Raw genomic sequence first — 17,488 nt, 5'->3', positions numbered from 1 at the left:
ACTTTCTACAAGATAAATACATATGCATTTACTTTGACATTTGCAGTTTTTGTTATAACACAAAATTACATCGTGGTCTAGCCGCGCCGTGAGGATTGGACCTTGAATTTAAAATAAATATTCTGGTTTAATTGAATTACACTCAATGAACCAGCTTCATAAGCAAATAACTGTAGGAAGCATATCGTACAAAACCATCCATAAAGGAAAAAGCAGCATAAAGGATTTTTTTTTTTAAAGAGCAGAAAAGATGTAAGCCTATTAGTGTTCATTCAATGTGTATTCACTTTGAAAGTAAGACAAATATCGAAATCAAAACATTGTTTAGCAAATGAAACTTGCTAGATATTTAATACTGTTAAGTATGTTTTACCAAGCTTTGTTATCTGAAACTTGTTAGAAAATTGAAGAAAGATGTTTTTTATTTGTGACGAAAGAGCGTAGATTGATCAATTCCTTCGAAAGCCAATTACATCATCCAGGTGTGTGTATCCACTGCCAGGCATGAAGCCTGCATCAAATTAATTTACAACAGTGTAACTCGTAAGCTAATATTAATAAGGTTGCAAACTACACATACCATGCTAACAACTAAGTTATATACACATGGTTTGTTACTTTCTGTTATTTTTCCAAATTAATTAAAAATCAAAGCGTTGTGTACTTTTATTGTTTTACAATGGAACGACCTTCGAACCTACCTGTTTTCCGTAGCGGAAAGTCGTCATCATACTTGCCGAGAAGAGGATGCCTACAGCGGGAAGAAATTGTAAAGGTTGAACTTTTGTCTTGAGACGTGTACTGACATGACCAGCTGTCCTCTTAAAATTAAAAGCGAAAAAAGGTAGGAAAGAAAAAAAAAAGGAATAAAGGTAAGAGAAAGTAAGAGGATGAAAACGAGATAAAGTCGGAAAAAAGTATACATAAAGTTAATTGTTTATTACTTTACGGCTCAATTATTAAGAAGTAATTCTTATCCGAGCATAATGGCGTAACAAGTTATAACTAGAAAGAAGTTGGTAATCTACCACAAATATTTTAACATTATAATAGTGTTATAAACACCACATGTAGCAGTTACACAGCATTTACAATTCGTATCAGACGGTCTCCTCAGTAAATATTTGCTAGGTCCTTAAAAGTTAGGTGGGTCAGACCCATACCAACACGATTTCCTATTACGATTTTTCCACACACCAACTGGGGATTCAGGGCCCGTGTGCCAAAGCTTAGAGACACTTTTGCTCATTAACGTTACTGTATTTAAAATATATGCTTTACATTTTCAGAAACAAACATGTACATTACTTGTTTTTTTGTTACGTGTTAGCAAAGACACTCAAGTATCGAGATGTTATATTATTTCGTTTTAAATTAACACGATTTTAAGATAGTCTAAACGAAAATTATTTTATTGACACTATATGATAAATTCTCTAAAATATTGCACTATGGAAAAAAAAAAACAATAACAAAAACACTACCAACCATAATATTTGAAAACATATTTTATAATCTGTTTGTTTAAAAACATCTTCGAATACAAATGAATAATATTGATACCATTGTTGTTTTTTCATACATAAGTACTCGTTAAAAATAAAGCAAACATTTCATTAAACTAATCAACTAACATTCACAAAACCAACATCTTTACTTATAAGGGTGGAGCATATAAGTTTAGAATGTCATGAAACAGATACAAATGGAAAAATTACAAAAGGATATGTCATTATCTATAAATACAGCAGGTGCGTAGATGTTTATGGGAGGGGGGCAGTAGACATTTGCCCCCTTATAATGTTTAAACAACAAGCCATGTAAAACACATAACTGAAAATTGTTATTACATTGTTGGTATTTTAACACCAAAAAATATTACAGATGACAGCATTACATTTATTTGGTCAAAACATAAAATATTCATTACATTTCATTCTACTGAAACAACACATTAATAATTTGTATTCGTTTATAAAACTAAACCACTATTGAATGTGTTATGAGTTATGAAAAATACATCTTTTGCAAGAATCGTATTTTAAAATAATGAAGAAATCTACTCGAAGTTGTATTTAAATATATTCTAATGTTTTCGTTTTTTTGCAAACCCAGATAATGGTATAATTTTAAAGTAATTATACGCACGTAAATATACATCTTAAATAGTTGAATTTATACATGTGTATTATAATTGTTGTTTTTTTTAATTTCGCGCAAAGCTATTCGAGGGCTATCTACGCTACCCGTCCCTAATTTAGCAATGTAAGACTAAAGGGAAGACAACTTGTCATCACTACCCACCCCCAACTCTTGGGCTACTCTTTTACCAATGAATAGTGGGATTGACCGTACATTATAACGCCTCCACGGCTGAAAGGGCGAGCATGTTTGGTGTGACGGGGATTCGAACCCGCGACCCTCATATTACGAGTCGAGTGCCTTATCCACCTGGTCATGCTGGGCCATGCATTATAATAATAGTTTAAATGCATTGTTTTTGCCAATAGGTAAAATATAACATACATATTATTGTTTGGTTGCATTTAGATATGGTATTGCGAATATAAAAATTGATGCTTTAAAGCATAAGTGAAAAGTTATCACGTTATAGTCCCCCACTGGTATAGCGATAAGTGTACGGATTTACAACGCTAAAATCAGTGGTTCGATTCCCCTCGGTGAACTCAGCAGATAACACAAGGTGGCTTTGCTATAAGAAAAACACAAACACAATTATCACGTTATGAAAGATGGATTTTAGTGCCCCTCCCAATAAAAAAGTATTCCTGCAGCCCTGTACAGGAAGTAAAAGTTGTCTAATTTTCAAGAAAAATAACACTGAAGCTAAAAATTACAGTTTTTCAAGATTTCTTTGGTTCGCTGTCATTAAAGGCAAAGTCACGCAACAGTCTATCTGTGTGTGCTCTGCTCCTAGGAGTTGTAAACTACAATATGTCTTGAAACTTGATAAAGAGAAAGCCAATTTTTAGAAACTAGAATTTTTAAGACGGCATGACTGGATAATGAAAAAAAACAACTTTAATATAAATATCCAACGTTTCGACAAGATTTTAAGGGCGCAGATAGTTCTGTTGCGTTGCGCTGATAAACTCCAACCAATCAACTTTACTCTTAACATTTATATTTGGATGTATGAAAGAAGAATTTTAGTGGCAGCCTGGGAATAAGGTAACAAAAATTATCTATTCTCGAGTTTTCTTGTCTCGTTACACGGCCTGGATACACGTATATGTGACTTATTGAGTACGGTAGATAGAAATTACTTAAATTGATTGATTGTTTGAAATTAAGTACAAAGTTACACAATGGGCTATCTGTACTACGCCCACCACGGATATTGAAACCTGTTTGCTAGCGGTGTGTGTCCGAATATATACCGCTGTGCCTTTGGGGGACGAAGTTGCTTAAACCACAGCCACGATTCTAAATTAATTGATTGTTCAAATTTAAATATGAATAAATAGCAGTAAAAAGGGACCCAAACTATTATTACTAATTCGCTGTGTGATACGTGGCATATTAATTAATATTATTTCTCTATATGGTACTTGACATATTAATTATTATTATTTCGCTATGTGGTTAATGACGTATTAACTATCATTATTTCGCTATGTGATACGCGACATATTAATTAGTATTATTTTGCTCTGTTATATGTGACATATTAATTAGTATTATTTCGCTATGTGGTACGTAACACATTAATTAGTACTATTTTGCTATGTGGTACGTAACACATTAATTAGTACTATTTTGCTATGTGGTATTTGATACGTTAAGTACGTAGCTAGAAGTATGCCTCAGTAACAAGATTTTAAGCAGAGGTATTCACATAGTTACGTTACTTAAAAGACTTATCTTGAAGAGAATGTTACTCAACAATTACAAGATTTACCCTGAACATGTAAGTACTTACAAGTTATACAATTATGAATTTGTATCAGTAAGAAAACAACGAAAAACAACAGGGAGATATGTATCAGTTACAACACACATCTTGAACAGGACGGTATGCCACTGTTATAAGACATTCTTTCCTTATATATTTTTTAGAATTACTCAACAATTAAGAAACCTAAGTTAAACACAAAAAAATACTCACCAATTACAAATTCTACGTTGAACTGGGAGGTACACATTAGTTACATGGTTGTGTTATGCGCGAAGGTTCAAAACAGTTAGACTTGAGTTGAACAGAAAATTATTCATCAGTTACAAAACTTATACTTACCAATTACGTAGGTTTGGCGGAGAGTTACTGATGGCAGCTTCCCTCTGTCGTTTACTAAGCACAAATTCCTGGAGTCGCTGTTTAACTTCTGATGAGGCTACAGCACCTTTTATACACGAATATGTGTCCGTAAGTAGTTATTTATATATATACATACAGAGAAAACCTGAAGTTTTAATTGAAACAAGAAAAAACAAACTTACTCTGTTCATGTTTTTCCTTCTTCTTTAAGGATTCCAATTTTTCATGATCTTTTTTCTGTTTTTCAAGTGTTTGTTCCTCGTCCCTCTTTTGCTGTTCTACATACTCCTATAGATCAGAATATGTTCTTTCAATAAGATACCAAATATTCGAACAAGATAACACCACTTTACAAATAAAATTTTGCATATCTCTAGCCACAATTAAATATTGCCTATAAAAAGGCGTGAGCTGAATATCGTATTATATTTGTGTGTCTTACTCTCATTGGTCATTTAAGTTACTTTCAACACAGATTTAAACAACCACAAACAATATATGTTTCTAATAATTACATTTCATTAGCTTTAATATATCTGATTATACCTCACGCTCTTAGTAATATTTGTGTACGCGAACAGTTAATAAAAACATAAAAAAAATTGCTGAATATAAGTTATTTTGTTATTCCATCTAATGGCTTGGTAAATAAACTGACGGTACGTAAACAGCCAATAAACAAAGAGTATTTTCTGTACACAAATTGTTCCTAATTCTTCTGAACCAAACAGCTCACATGGTATTATCAGTAGGCATAGAAATTATCCTAATGTGCATTTCTGCTTTTTTTTCTTTCAAATGTAGAAGATTACAAACGAAATATAAAAGAGAGCCAAAAATGTTGGACACCTTAAAGAATAACCTTTTATTGAATTACACATATTTCTTACCAGTCCTATTATCCTGCATTAATTAATTTCGTAATAAAATCCTATTCACACCTTAATCTTTTCCTGAACCTGTTTCTCATACTGTTCTGCTAGTTGCTGTTGCTGCTGCTGGAAGTGTTGTAACAGTAGTTGTTGTTGAATGTGCTGTTGTTGTTTAAGCTGTAGCAACTGCTGTTGGAAATGTACGTTCTGTTCTTGATTCAACGATGATATAATGGAGTTACTGATGTTATTCGTGAGGTCCCCCATCTGTTCGTATGTCACTCCGAATCCTCCCACATATCCAGTTCCAATTAGATCTATAAATGAAAATAATAGTTCTTCATAAAGAGTATGTATGCTGCGAAAGTATTTAAAGAGGCAAGTCATCATTCGAAGAGTATTATACAGCTGTCACATTTATAGCACTGATAGAAACAAGAAATAGTTTTGTTATTAAGCGGCTAATCCAGTGAATATACAGACGTTCTAGAGATACTTTAAACAAAATGAATCTTCTTCGACTCGGTAAGTATTTGGAAAGTTGAGGTTGACATCTAGTTTTCGAGCTAAGGTATTCTTTAAGGCTTAGCACAGATGCTTAAAACTGTCATCTGTACATTCCAAATATGACTTTAATGTCTTCGCCCCTACAACTCAAACAAGATTTTGATGTCGTTACACATGCTCCCCAGAACTAGAACTAGAGTTAACCGTTGGCACTTGTATATTTCAATAAGGTTTAAACGGTTTCTCCTGTATATCTTAAATAGTGCTTAAACGTTGCCACTTGTACACTGCAGACATGACTTACACATTTTCACCTGCATATTCCAGACAAGTGCAATCCGAGTTACAAAATGCAGCACAAGCAATGGCTAATGCATTGTAACACATACTTTAAATATAATGAGATTTTGTCTTTCTTTTTTCAAGTATACAATGTCAAATAGCAAGATAATTTAGTATTATTCTGCCGAAGGATATATTTATGTTTTATACTCCACAAAAGTTAGCCCAAACATAACGAATACATGCAGGGTTATATTACTGCCATGTCCCCCATAACTGAATTTTCATTAGGATTAAGGTGAACAGAGAACATTGTATAGTTTCAGTTATATCTACAACTTTAAAATTATATCTTTTCGTTCAGAGTAATAAAATATCTAGCGGGCAACACCACATTGCAGTGACGTTTCTATAAATTGATCACAAAACATAGAAGATTTCATAATTATAATACTCTAATTGTTTTTGTTGAGTTTGAAAGTTTGAATGCTGAAATTAAGGTCTTTTATTAGAACTTGCTTATAAACATCATCAAGTTCAAAATAATTAATCTAGCGATCTTCAACTTAATGATGTTTATAAGCAATTTTTAGTCAAAGGCCTTAATTTCAGCATTCCAACACTAATTGTCATGTTAAGAAAACTTCGCAGAGAATGTTGATTAATTCATTTGATATCAACAAGTACGAAATTTAGTTACGTATGTTTGACTCCAAGAGAATTTCACGAAAAGCTACACAACAGCTATTTGTGTATACATGTTCCTACTTTTCTGCATTAATAGACTATGCATGATGTTTGTATAGTCTGGAACCATAGGAGGTTTGCAGCTTTTCTTAATTTCAGATACGTGACTAATAATGGCACTGTCAAATCATGAAAAAGTCGTTAATGCTGCTGTGTAGTAAAGAATGTTGGTCGCAAGGGGGGAAGGCTGCTTCCTAATTTAATACACACAATCTACAAAGAGAGAGAAAAAACAACAACATCATTCACAATTCTGTTGGGAAGTTGCAAGCTAAGTTTAAGGAGACCGGCAGTGTGGATAACAGAGAATGCTCTAGCAGGTTACCCATAAGTAAGAAGACACGCGTTAGTTGTTAACCAAAGTATATGGCAGCCTTCGAAAGCCTCTTTGTAAGACATATATGGAATTTGATGCTGCAAAATCGACAATCCATGACATCTTAGGACGAAATAGCACCCAAATTCAGCTATTTCACAGACTCAATGAGAATGACCAAATGTGTGAAAGGTTCATCATGCAGTTCGAGACAAGTGAGAACTTCTCTCACACCATTCTGTTCAATGACAAAACCAATTTGTATAGAAATGAAGAACTTAGTAAACACAACCTGCGCTGGTGGCCCTCAGACAACTCTCACTCCTTTACAGAAGCAAAATAACAAGGTGCATATCAATGATGAGGAATTTGGAATTGTTTCGTGGTTCTTTGATACAACAGCCAGTAGTGCACGATACTCGCACATATTGCAAAAACAGATGATTTTACAGTGGAAAACTGGGTTAACGGTCTGTGTGACTGTTTCATGCAGGACTGTCCCCCACTCCATTATGCAACGGAAGTTCGAACTTTTACGAGGCAATGGATTGGCAAACGTGGTCCCCAAAAATGGGTTTCAATATCTCCGGATTTGACTCCCATAGTTTTTTTATTTTTTTCTGGGAGCTGCTCAAGGCATGTGCGTACAGAAAGATTTGAAACACCGACTATATGAAACAATGAATTTGCGACAGCTGTGGGACCATTTAAAATGACACGAGCATGCTTTGTAGTTTTCAAAGATAATTGATATACTATATTAAAATTTGTTTCGAATTATGAAGACATCATGTGGAACAAATTTTGCAAAATTCATTGAGATGCCCATGGTTCCAAACTTTTCAAAAATACTGATACCAACTAGCCAACAGCACTCATTACTCGTCCTTGGGGTACCTTTATCTGAATCAGTAGAGGAATTTAACCATCATTATCATAGTGCGCTCATGGCTCAAAAAAGTGGAGCCCCCCATTTTATTGCAGCAACGGGTCGTGAAACATGATTTTTCGAATTTGCAATCGAGGCAAGCTAGCTATTAGACTACGTCCGCCCCTAGTATCAATTCTACGAAATCAATTTGAAAATGGTATGTCATATACATGCAATTTTGAAATATTTTAATCTACATGGTTTTTTCAAGAACTCTTATAGCTCAAGAGGAAGAAACTATGTAGTTTAATGCTCTGACTGAAACGTAAAACATTTGTAAAAAAATTCAATTTTCATTGTAAAACCTTTGAGGGATAACCTTAACAAAATAATAGTCTTTATGGTTATTTCTGTTTCAAAATTAATAGGTTTATTTAATAACTCGTGTTAATTTTGAAACACTTTATGGTCTGCATAAAAGCTCTTCTACCATTTGACTCATGTCATCACTGATGTTTCTAAATGCATTTATCCTATGCAGTATTGTGATGAGATACTGTACACATTACAAGAAACGTTGAATAAAAGATGATATAATGTCAGTTAAAGAGACTCTTTTTGTAAGTTTTCGGTTATCAAAAATACCTATTAAGTTGAAATATATTCTGTACCTGAAATAGCTAATCATTACCACCCATCGCCAACTCTTGGGCTACTCTTTTACCAACGAATGATGGAACTGAACGCCCTCATGACTGAAAAGGCAGGCATGTTTGGTGTTAAGGGTGTTCGAATCCGTAACCCTCAGATAACGAGTCAAATGCCCTAACTACCGGGCCATGCCGAGCCTTGCTGTAATGCTAAATATAAGTGGAATAAAAAAGTAGCAGTTCGTTGACATAAAATCAGTGATTATATTGTAGTAACCTTTCTCTGACGTTTCAGCAGTACGTCTGACGGTTAATAACGCTAAAAATCAGGTTTAGATCACACTGTTCGCAAAGCAAGGATAACCTATTGTGTACCTTTATACTTAACAACAAACAAACAAATTTTTAATAGCACAATTTTGTAATTACATTTATTTTTTATCAAGCAATTATAAACTTGATAAAGCAATTACACCTAGAAAGAAAAATTGTATTATTTTCTTTCGAATACGTGCAAAAAGTACACGAAGATTATCTGCTCTAGCCATCTCTGACTTTGAACTGAAAGAACAGAAGTGTAATATGTAAGCATATCATATGTTTTTACATGCTTTACCAATATCGAGATATTTCAGAAAAATTTCATATTAGAAAGTTTTCTTGCTGTAATGTCAGTAACACGCTGTCTAGAAAGTTGTTAAGATTACCTTGTTGTAGTTATTTTGTTCTTATAACACGTGATATCCCTTCTGTCTTAGAAGGTATTGTAGCAATGTATATAGTATCCAAGTGAAAAGGATCGGCACTGTAATATCTATCCTGTGCTTGCTGATTATGATGTTCACTAAACATAACAGCTCGTAAAATGCTGTGAGGGAACAAAGGTCATGAGATGGCGTCGTTGATTGGACAAAAAAGGCAAGTTTATCTGTTGAAATCAAACACGTTTGTTTTTTTTTTACCGATTTTTACCAGCAGATCTTCAAGTGAAGATAATTTGTAAGAATAACGTGTTTTAGATTTAGAGATTACTCCTGAGGAAGATAAAACAGTTGAGCTGAACACAATTTCGAAGAAAGGATTGCCATTTTTTCTGTGTAGATACTCTACATGCACAAATTATTTTTCGGTTATTTGTTATAACAAAACTTTATTCATTTATTTACACTTGTACAAACTCGTTATTATACACTTAAAGAAACTCAATCAAGTTAATTATTACAAACATTTTCTCTGTTTCTTGAACAAATCTCTTGTAATTTGTGGGTTTGTCTATCTGATACTTGTCGGGAAATATGTTTTACTTGGAAATACCACAGAGAAAATGCAGCTGGTAAACAGCACCTATACAAAAAATTTGGGGCCATTCTAATGAAATAGTTGACAGTTACTCTTTAACGCATCCAGAGCCTCAAAATGCAAAACGGGGTGACGGAAACCATGAATCTGCAACCCGGTAAACAAACTTTTAAGTCATGTCCAGCCACAAAGGGTAATATTGAAATAAAACAATGAAAAACAAGAACTCCGCACTCTACTTACAAATGAATTAGCCGAAGATACTTTAACTCTTATTGGAACAAAAAAGTCTCACTTCTAGACTAACAGCTATTTACTAGGCTCTGGTTCTACATTAAAAGCCCCCAAGGGGCCCAGCGGTATGTCTGCGGACTTACAATACTAAAAACCAGGTTTCGATACCCGTGGTGGGCAGAGCACAGATAGCCCATTGTGTAGCGTGTAGCTTTGTGCCTAATTCAAAACAACAACTGCATTAAAAAGACCTGGATATATAAAAAACATAATTGTATCGTTGTCGTAAACAATGGAAAGCAGAATTTAGTCATTAGGATTAAAAAGCAGTCCTATGACTTTCGAAATACGACAGCATCCTTTTCAGCAAAAATTGTTAATAAATATGCATGTTCAGACGTCTTTCTGTCTCTCAGTTAATCTACTCATATACAGATTATCAAGCAAAGGCAAAGCTGTTTCTACAAGAGAAGCGTATGAGAAAAGAAGTGTGATCGTTAAAAACGATAAAAAGATGAAATAAAGGAAGTTATTGTACTGAAATAAAAGTATGTATCAAAAAACTGTAAAAATTCCATTGTATTTCGAAATATTAATTATACTGCTTATTCCATTCCTTTATATCGTTGGATATTTTTTTTTGTTTCCAATAAAAGTTACCTGTATATTCAAGTATATAACAAACAGTAGAAATTAATCTGAAACCCATCCGGCATTCCTTTTCACCTTTCCATTGAATACGAGAGTTAAAAAACAACACAAAAAATAGTTTATTTCCTTGATTGAATGTGACATCCTGATTTCTTTAATAAACCGTAACAACATAGTCAGATGGTTAAAGCATTCGACTCGTAATTCGAGGGTTGAGGGTTCGAATCTCCTTCACACTACACATGCTCGTCCATTCAGCCGTGGGGGCGTTATTATGTGATGGTCAATCCCACTATTCGTTGGTAAAAGAGTAGCTCAAGAGTTGGCAGGGGGTAGTGATGACTAGCTGCCTTTCCTCTAGTCTTACACTGCTAAATTAGGGACGGCTAGTGCAGATAGTGCTCGTGTAGCTTTGAACGAAATTCAAAACGAACCAAACCAAAACAGTGACACTATCATCGGTTTATCTACACTAAATTAGTATAACCAATATTTGTCGGACTTACTAAAAGCACAGTAAACTTGCATTTGGAAATTATAAAGAAACCAAACAAATATAAAGTAACTAACAATGTTTTATGCTTACTGGTATAATAATGTTGATGGTTAAAGGATAAAATAAAGCTATTTATATAAATATAAAATTATAGAATATATTGTCATCAACTGCAAATGGACGAAAAAATCAGCACCATCAACTGGTGAAGAATAAGCAGTAAACAGATAAAAGAAATCTTATTAGGTGTACAAGACGGCAAATCGTGTATAGTTCCAGCAAAAACAACTGTGTTAGTAACAGCTTTACCCCTTATTCAACTGTTTTTATAACTACTTTCTCATTTATGTTTGAAGAGACGGGATATTGGCAACACTCTGTTGGTGCTGTCACTTTAATTACCTATTTAGAATTTGTTTGTATTCTTTTATCTGTTTGTGTTCTACAGTGCGATTTAAAATTAAGAACTTTAATGTTACTGAGGGTAAAGAACACAGAACAATGGTCAGTTTTATGCAAGTTTTATAGAGGTTATAACGCCCATTGAGGGCAAAAAAATAATACTAAGAGTTTAGTTTGTCACAATCTAACTTTGTTAAATTGTTCATTTAATATAATTACAATTGATTTGACATAATAAATTCTTTCTGGTTTGTTAACTTAATATGGCACAAAATGACTCACGGTTATTTTGACAAGATCTCGCACAGTTATTTTATTTAATGTAATGTTATTTGATATAATGCACCCTAGCTTGCTTCCGTTTGGTTTGTTTCGAATTTCTCGCAAAACTACACGAGGGCTGTCTGCGCTAGCCGTCCCTAATTTAGCAGTGTAAGAATAGAGGAAAGGTAGCCAGTCATCACCACCAACTCGTGGTCTACTCTTTTACCAACGAATAGTGAGATTGACCAAAACATTATAACGCCCCCACGCCTGAAAAGGCGAGTATGTTCGATGTGACGTGGATACGGACCCGCGACCCTCGAATTACGAGATGAGTGCCTTAACCACCTGACCACACTAGCTTATTGTTTCATTTGATATTATGTCAACTGAGTCGGGTTTTTTTGGCATAATATATCCAAGCTTATTTGTTAATTTAATATAGCTCTTGTAAAATAATTCATGCTTAGTTTAACACGATATAACCCCAACAATATATTAAAGTTAATATGTCGTAATATAATCTAGTTAATTTACTAATTATTCAAGGTGTAAAATGCACGTCATGAAGTATATGAAAGTTTAAGCTGATGAACATAACAGGCCTGGCATGGCCAAGCGCGTAAGGCGTGCGACTCGTAATCTGAGGGTCGCGGGTTCGCATCCCGGTCGCGCCAAACATGCTCGCCCTCCCAGCCGTGGGGGGTGTATACTGTTACGGTCAATCCCACTATTCGTTGGTAAAAGAGTAGCCCAAGAGTTGGCGGTGGGTGGTGATGATTAGCTGCCTTCCCTCTAGTCTTACACTGCTAAATTAGGGACGGCTAGCACAGATAGCCCTCGAGTAGCTTTGTGCGAAATTCCAAAACAAATAAACATAACTACATCAATCGATTCTGAAATGACAATACTATTCATCTTTGTCCATCTTAAATACTTAAGGAAATGACCTTGATGATGATATTCTAAACGGTCAAAAACAAGCCGAGATCTAAAAAATGTTTTATTACTGCAATGTTTCATCTGATATAAACAAAACTCAGCATAACAAATCATGCCCTTTTCATTAACTTGAAAACTTTATCTATGATACTAAGAGCGACATAAAACGAAGGTATGAATATTCTAACTCCAGAGGAAGGAAACACTGCTCTTATTTAAATTTTTAAAGGAAATCTGTTGAACTACAAACCGATAAAGATAAAAAGACAATGAAAAAGTCACCAAACTAAGAGTTTGAAAAACAAGTAGTTACGTTTAGTAATGATTACAAAAACAGTGTCTAGTTTGTTTGTACAATGATTGATTACACCTTGTAACAAAATTTTTACTATCTCTTGTTCCTGGGTAGAAAGTGTTATTTCTCAATTGCTTATGCCTAAAGTAAATGGAAAATACCTTTTTGTTCTCTTCAAACTTTGCTTTTGTGACCTGAGTAATAAAATTTTCAAATTTACACATTTTCAGAAACATTCCAGATAGATTCAGTGCTGAGTAGCTGATAGAGAATTTTCTCGAATTTACAATAATTTTCAAGAACTTTCTAGAATGTTGTAGAACTTACACGAATTTTCAAGTGCAAGTCGCAAGTCAGAGAAAGCGTCACCGACATTTCTCAAGCTTCTTCACTCGTGAAGATGGGCTCTGCTTCTGCCACAATCTATCCGGTCTGTGCTCATCCAGAATTCTCAAAGCTGTGCTGCTCCATAACGGGAATAAATATTCGTTTGTTCCCCTGGCTCATTCGGCGCACCTCAAAGAGGAATACAACAGCGTAAAGACCTTACTAGAACACTTGAAGTATGATTAGTATACTTGAGAGGTTATCGGAGACTTCAAAATTGTGGCATTCCTGATGGGTCTCCAAGGAGGCTTTACCACTTTTTCCTGTTATCTTTGCCTTTGGGACAGCAGGGACACCGTAGCGCACTACAACAAGAAGCACTAGCCACAAAAGACCGAATTCTCTGTGGGGATGCACAATGTCAAGTGTGTTATTCCCACCACTGCACATAAAATTGGGTCTTATGAAACAATTTGTCACAGCTCTTGATAAGGAGTCTGCAGCCTTCAAGTACCTTCGAGACTTCTTCCCTAGGCTGACTGAGGCAAAGGTCAAAGAGAGTGTCTTCGTTGGACCACAATTAAAAAGATCCTGGAGTGCACAAAATTCCCCAAGAAGCTCAGTAAGAAGGAAAAAAAGCTTGGGGCAGCTTTGTTGTAGTGGTTTGGGGCTTCTTGGGCAATCACAAGGCCGAAAATTATGTGGAACTGGTTGAGGATCTGGTAAGAACTACGGCAAAATGGGCTGCAGGATGTCCCTGAAAGTCCATATCCTTAACGCTCATCTTGATAAATTCAAGGAGAACTCAGAGGAGCAAGGCGAATGCTTCCACCAAGATATCCTGGACTTTGAACGCCGCTACCAAAAAGCGTATAACAAAACATGATGGGAGACTATATTTGGGGGGTGATACGTGAAAGTGATTTACAATACAGTCACAAATTTCGAAAAATTACTTACTTCTAAACATTTTTGTATAACTTTAGTATAAATTCATGTAAATATTGATTCATATGTTGTTTTATTCAGACCTTATGTAAATGAAAATGTGCAAAATTGCCTGTTTCTACATAGAAAATAGGTTATTTATAAATTTCATTATCAGGTCACAAAAGCAAAGTTTGAAAGGAATAATGGCCACTTTCTGTACTTTTACAACATAAGCAATTAAAAAATAACACATACTATCCAGGAACAAAATTTGTGTTACACAGTGTTATGGCCCAGCATGGCCAGGTGGATTAAGGAGTTCGAGTCGTAATCCAAGGGTCGCGGGTTAAAATCCCGAGTCGTACCAAACATACTCGCCCACTTTTCGTTGGTAAAAGGGTAGCCCAAGAGTTGGCGGTGGGTGTTGATGACTAGCTGCTTTCCCTCTAGCTTTACACTGCAAAATTAGGGACGGCTAGCGCAGATAGCCCTCGTGTAGCTTTGCGCGAAATTCAAAAACAAAATATAGTGTTATCACTAATTCCTATTGTTTGTTCAACTAAAATAAGTATTAGTAAATATAAGAACTATGGGGCTGATTAATTAAAGCCATAAGTTGATGAATATAATGCTCGAAGGTTTTTAGCCCCAGCGTAGCGGCTCATAGTCAAAGAACGTCTCTAAGTTTCTGTGTTTTTTTTTTTTAAGAACAAACTTTCAGCTCGTAGTTCAGTCATCTCTTCGCCAATTTGATATTTAATTACAAGTTTGGTCAAACTCTTTCGACTGATGTATTGGAACATGTCCAAGGTCTTATATATTAATTTATTCTTATTCTGCCTAAAATAATTTCAATTTGAAGGCAGGCTGGTAGAGATCATGATGAGTAATAAGATTGAATAGGATATATATGCGCCCCACGCTTGGCGACCAATAATGAGCTAATAAAAAAGGTCTTATAGGTTAATTTACTCTAATCTTGTTTAAATGAATTTAAAGTTCTGCGGCTATTGAGGATTCATTTTCTTCAGTGGGAAATTTACTAAATAAAATATCTTACTTTACAAATTAGCAAGAAAGGACACCAAGATACTAAATTAATTTGGTTGGTTGTGTCCACCATGTGGAATCAATCCCTGGATTTTAGTCTTGTAAGTCCGTAAACTAATCGCTGTCCCACTGAGATAGAACTAAATTAAAGCCACTAGTGGTTTACTAAAATTGTACATTTTACCGATTGAGCGCATTTTATATTGCTTATCTTTCTTAATATATTATTTCTTATAAAGTTATTTTATATGTTAATTCACAATGTTTCAAAAGAGAAACGCAAATTTATACATCTGTTTAGTAGTCACTGAAAACGTTTTTATATTTCAAACATTCCAAAAAATTCAGTTAATTTGAATTTACCTAATTTCTGTGATGTTATAACTGTCTTTTTTTCAAGAGTTTTATAACTAATTGATTTTATAATTTTATGTTTAAATATATTAATCATGTATACTCAGATACGTAACATTAGAATTTGTTTGTGTTTTGAATTTCACGCAAAGCTACTCGAGGGCTATCTGCGCTAGCCGTACCTAAGTTAGTAGTGTAAGACTAGAGGGAAGGCAGTTATTTATCAACACCCACCGCCAACTCTTGGGCTATTCTTTTATCAACGAATAGTGGGATTGACCGTCACATTATAATACACCCCACAGCTGAAATGGAGAGCATGTTAGGTGCGACGGGGATTCGAATCCGCGACCCTCAGATTACAGGTCGAGAGCCCTAAACACCTGGCTATGCCGGACCGTAACAGTAAGAACTGCAATAAAGAGAATAATAAAACTGCTTATAATCTTTATTAATAAAATAATATCACTGATACTGCCAACTTCTCGATTGTTTAAAACGTAAGTATAGATAACTGATATGTGAAAAATCAATGTAAATAAACGATTGACAGAGTGTATTTTGGAATGATGCCAAGACAGTTCAGCTGGGATTTTAACACATTCTACCTTCCATAACCCCATTAATTGGCTGTTTTCTTTATGCTTTCCGATGGTTATGACGGTTTTCATTTTTACCAGAAAATGTACATGAAAATGCTTAAAATAAATCGTCACCTTAACAGGGCTTTAAAATAACAATAAAAATGATTTAACAAACATATGAGAAAGGAAGGTTCAACTTCTGTGCTGAGTTGAGACTAAAACGACCTTATTTCAATTTAAAAACACAGTTCTGTTACTAAACGCATATACGTCAAGGGGACCAATTGTCCCACAAATTCTGGACCCAATAGGTTTTCTGACAAAAATCGCCCAAAATATTTGGCTAAAAGCTCCATAAACATCTATTACTTTTATATTTGCAAACTTATTATATCTTTTCAAAATATGTATTACCTACACATGATATTTTCACTTTCACCTTCTTACCCCTTTCAAAGCTGCATGGATCCCTTACATTTTCAGACAATACTTGCTTGCTCACTCCCTTCTGGTCAAAATCAAGCTTCTACACCCATCTCACGAAACAAAAATAAAATATCAATTTTAAAAGAATGTTTTTATTCTTTTACATAGCACGTTCATTGGGTTCTTTTTAACGTTTATGCTATAATTTTTGTAGCCCTGCCATGGCCAGGTGGTAACGGTCTCTCAACTCCTAATTTAAGGGTCGCTGGTTCGAATCTCTGTTACACCAAACGTGTTCGCCCTTTCAACCGTCAATCCCACTATTCGTGATGACGAATTATGTTAAGCTGAAGATGACCTAAGAAGGTCGAAACGTTGTACTCTGCTTTATTTTGGTAAAAGTGTTAGTACCTATACCAACGTTTCCCACTAGTACAGCGGTGAGTCTACGGATTTACAACGCTAAAATCAGGGGTTCGATTCCCCTCGGTAAACTTAGCAGATAGTCCAAGATGGCTCTGCTAAATGAAAACACTCTCACCCACACCAACCGTCCTAAGACACAATTCGTTGGTAACAGAGTAGCCCAAGAGTTGACGGTTGATAGTATGAATAGCTGCCTAAATTAGGGACGGCTAGCGCAGATAGCCTTCGTATAGCTTTGCGCGAAATTCAAAACAAACAAACTATATCTTTGTACCAAAGTCTTA

General features: G+C 34.8%; 1 protein-coding gene across 18 annotated transcripts in view; it reads right to left on the bottom strand.

The window, feature by feature from the left end:
* LOC143230309 (histone deacetylase 4-like) overlaps positions 1-17,488 on the bottom strand; it is a 150,027-nt gene that overhangs the window by 47,510 nt on the left and 85,029 nt on the right. For all 18 annotated transcript variants that reach the window (XR_013016381.1, XM_076463595.1, XM_076463597.1 and 15 more), the window contains 4 exons: positions 5,221-5,468; positions 4,462-4,567; positions 4,259-4,364; positions 702-751 (listed from right to left, as the gene is read on the bottom strand). Coding sequence is in view for 17 of the 18 variants with exons in the window: in XM_076463595.1 (XP_076319710.1) it covers positions 702-751; positions 4,259-4,364; positions 4,462-4,567; positions 5,221-5,468 (510 nt within the window). In the remaining variant the exon portion in view is untranslated. The remainder of the gene's footprint in view (positions 1-701; positions 752-4,258; positions 4,365-4,461; positions 4,568-5,220; positions 5,469-17,488) is intronic.

This window comes from Tachypleus tridentatus, chromosome 10 (genome assembly GCF_004210375.1).
Source record: "Tachypleus tridentatus isolate NWPU-2018 chromosome 10, ASM421037v1, whole genome shotgun sequence".
Classification (NCBI taxonomy): Eukaryota; Metazoa; Arthropoda; class Merostomata; order Xiphosura; family Limulidae; genus Tachypleus; species Tachypleus tridentatus.
Note: the sequence above shows the minus strand (reverse complement) of the source record. Positions and strands in the feature narration are given on the sequence as shown.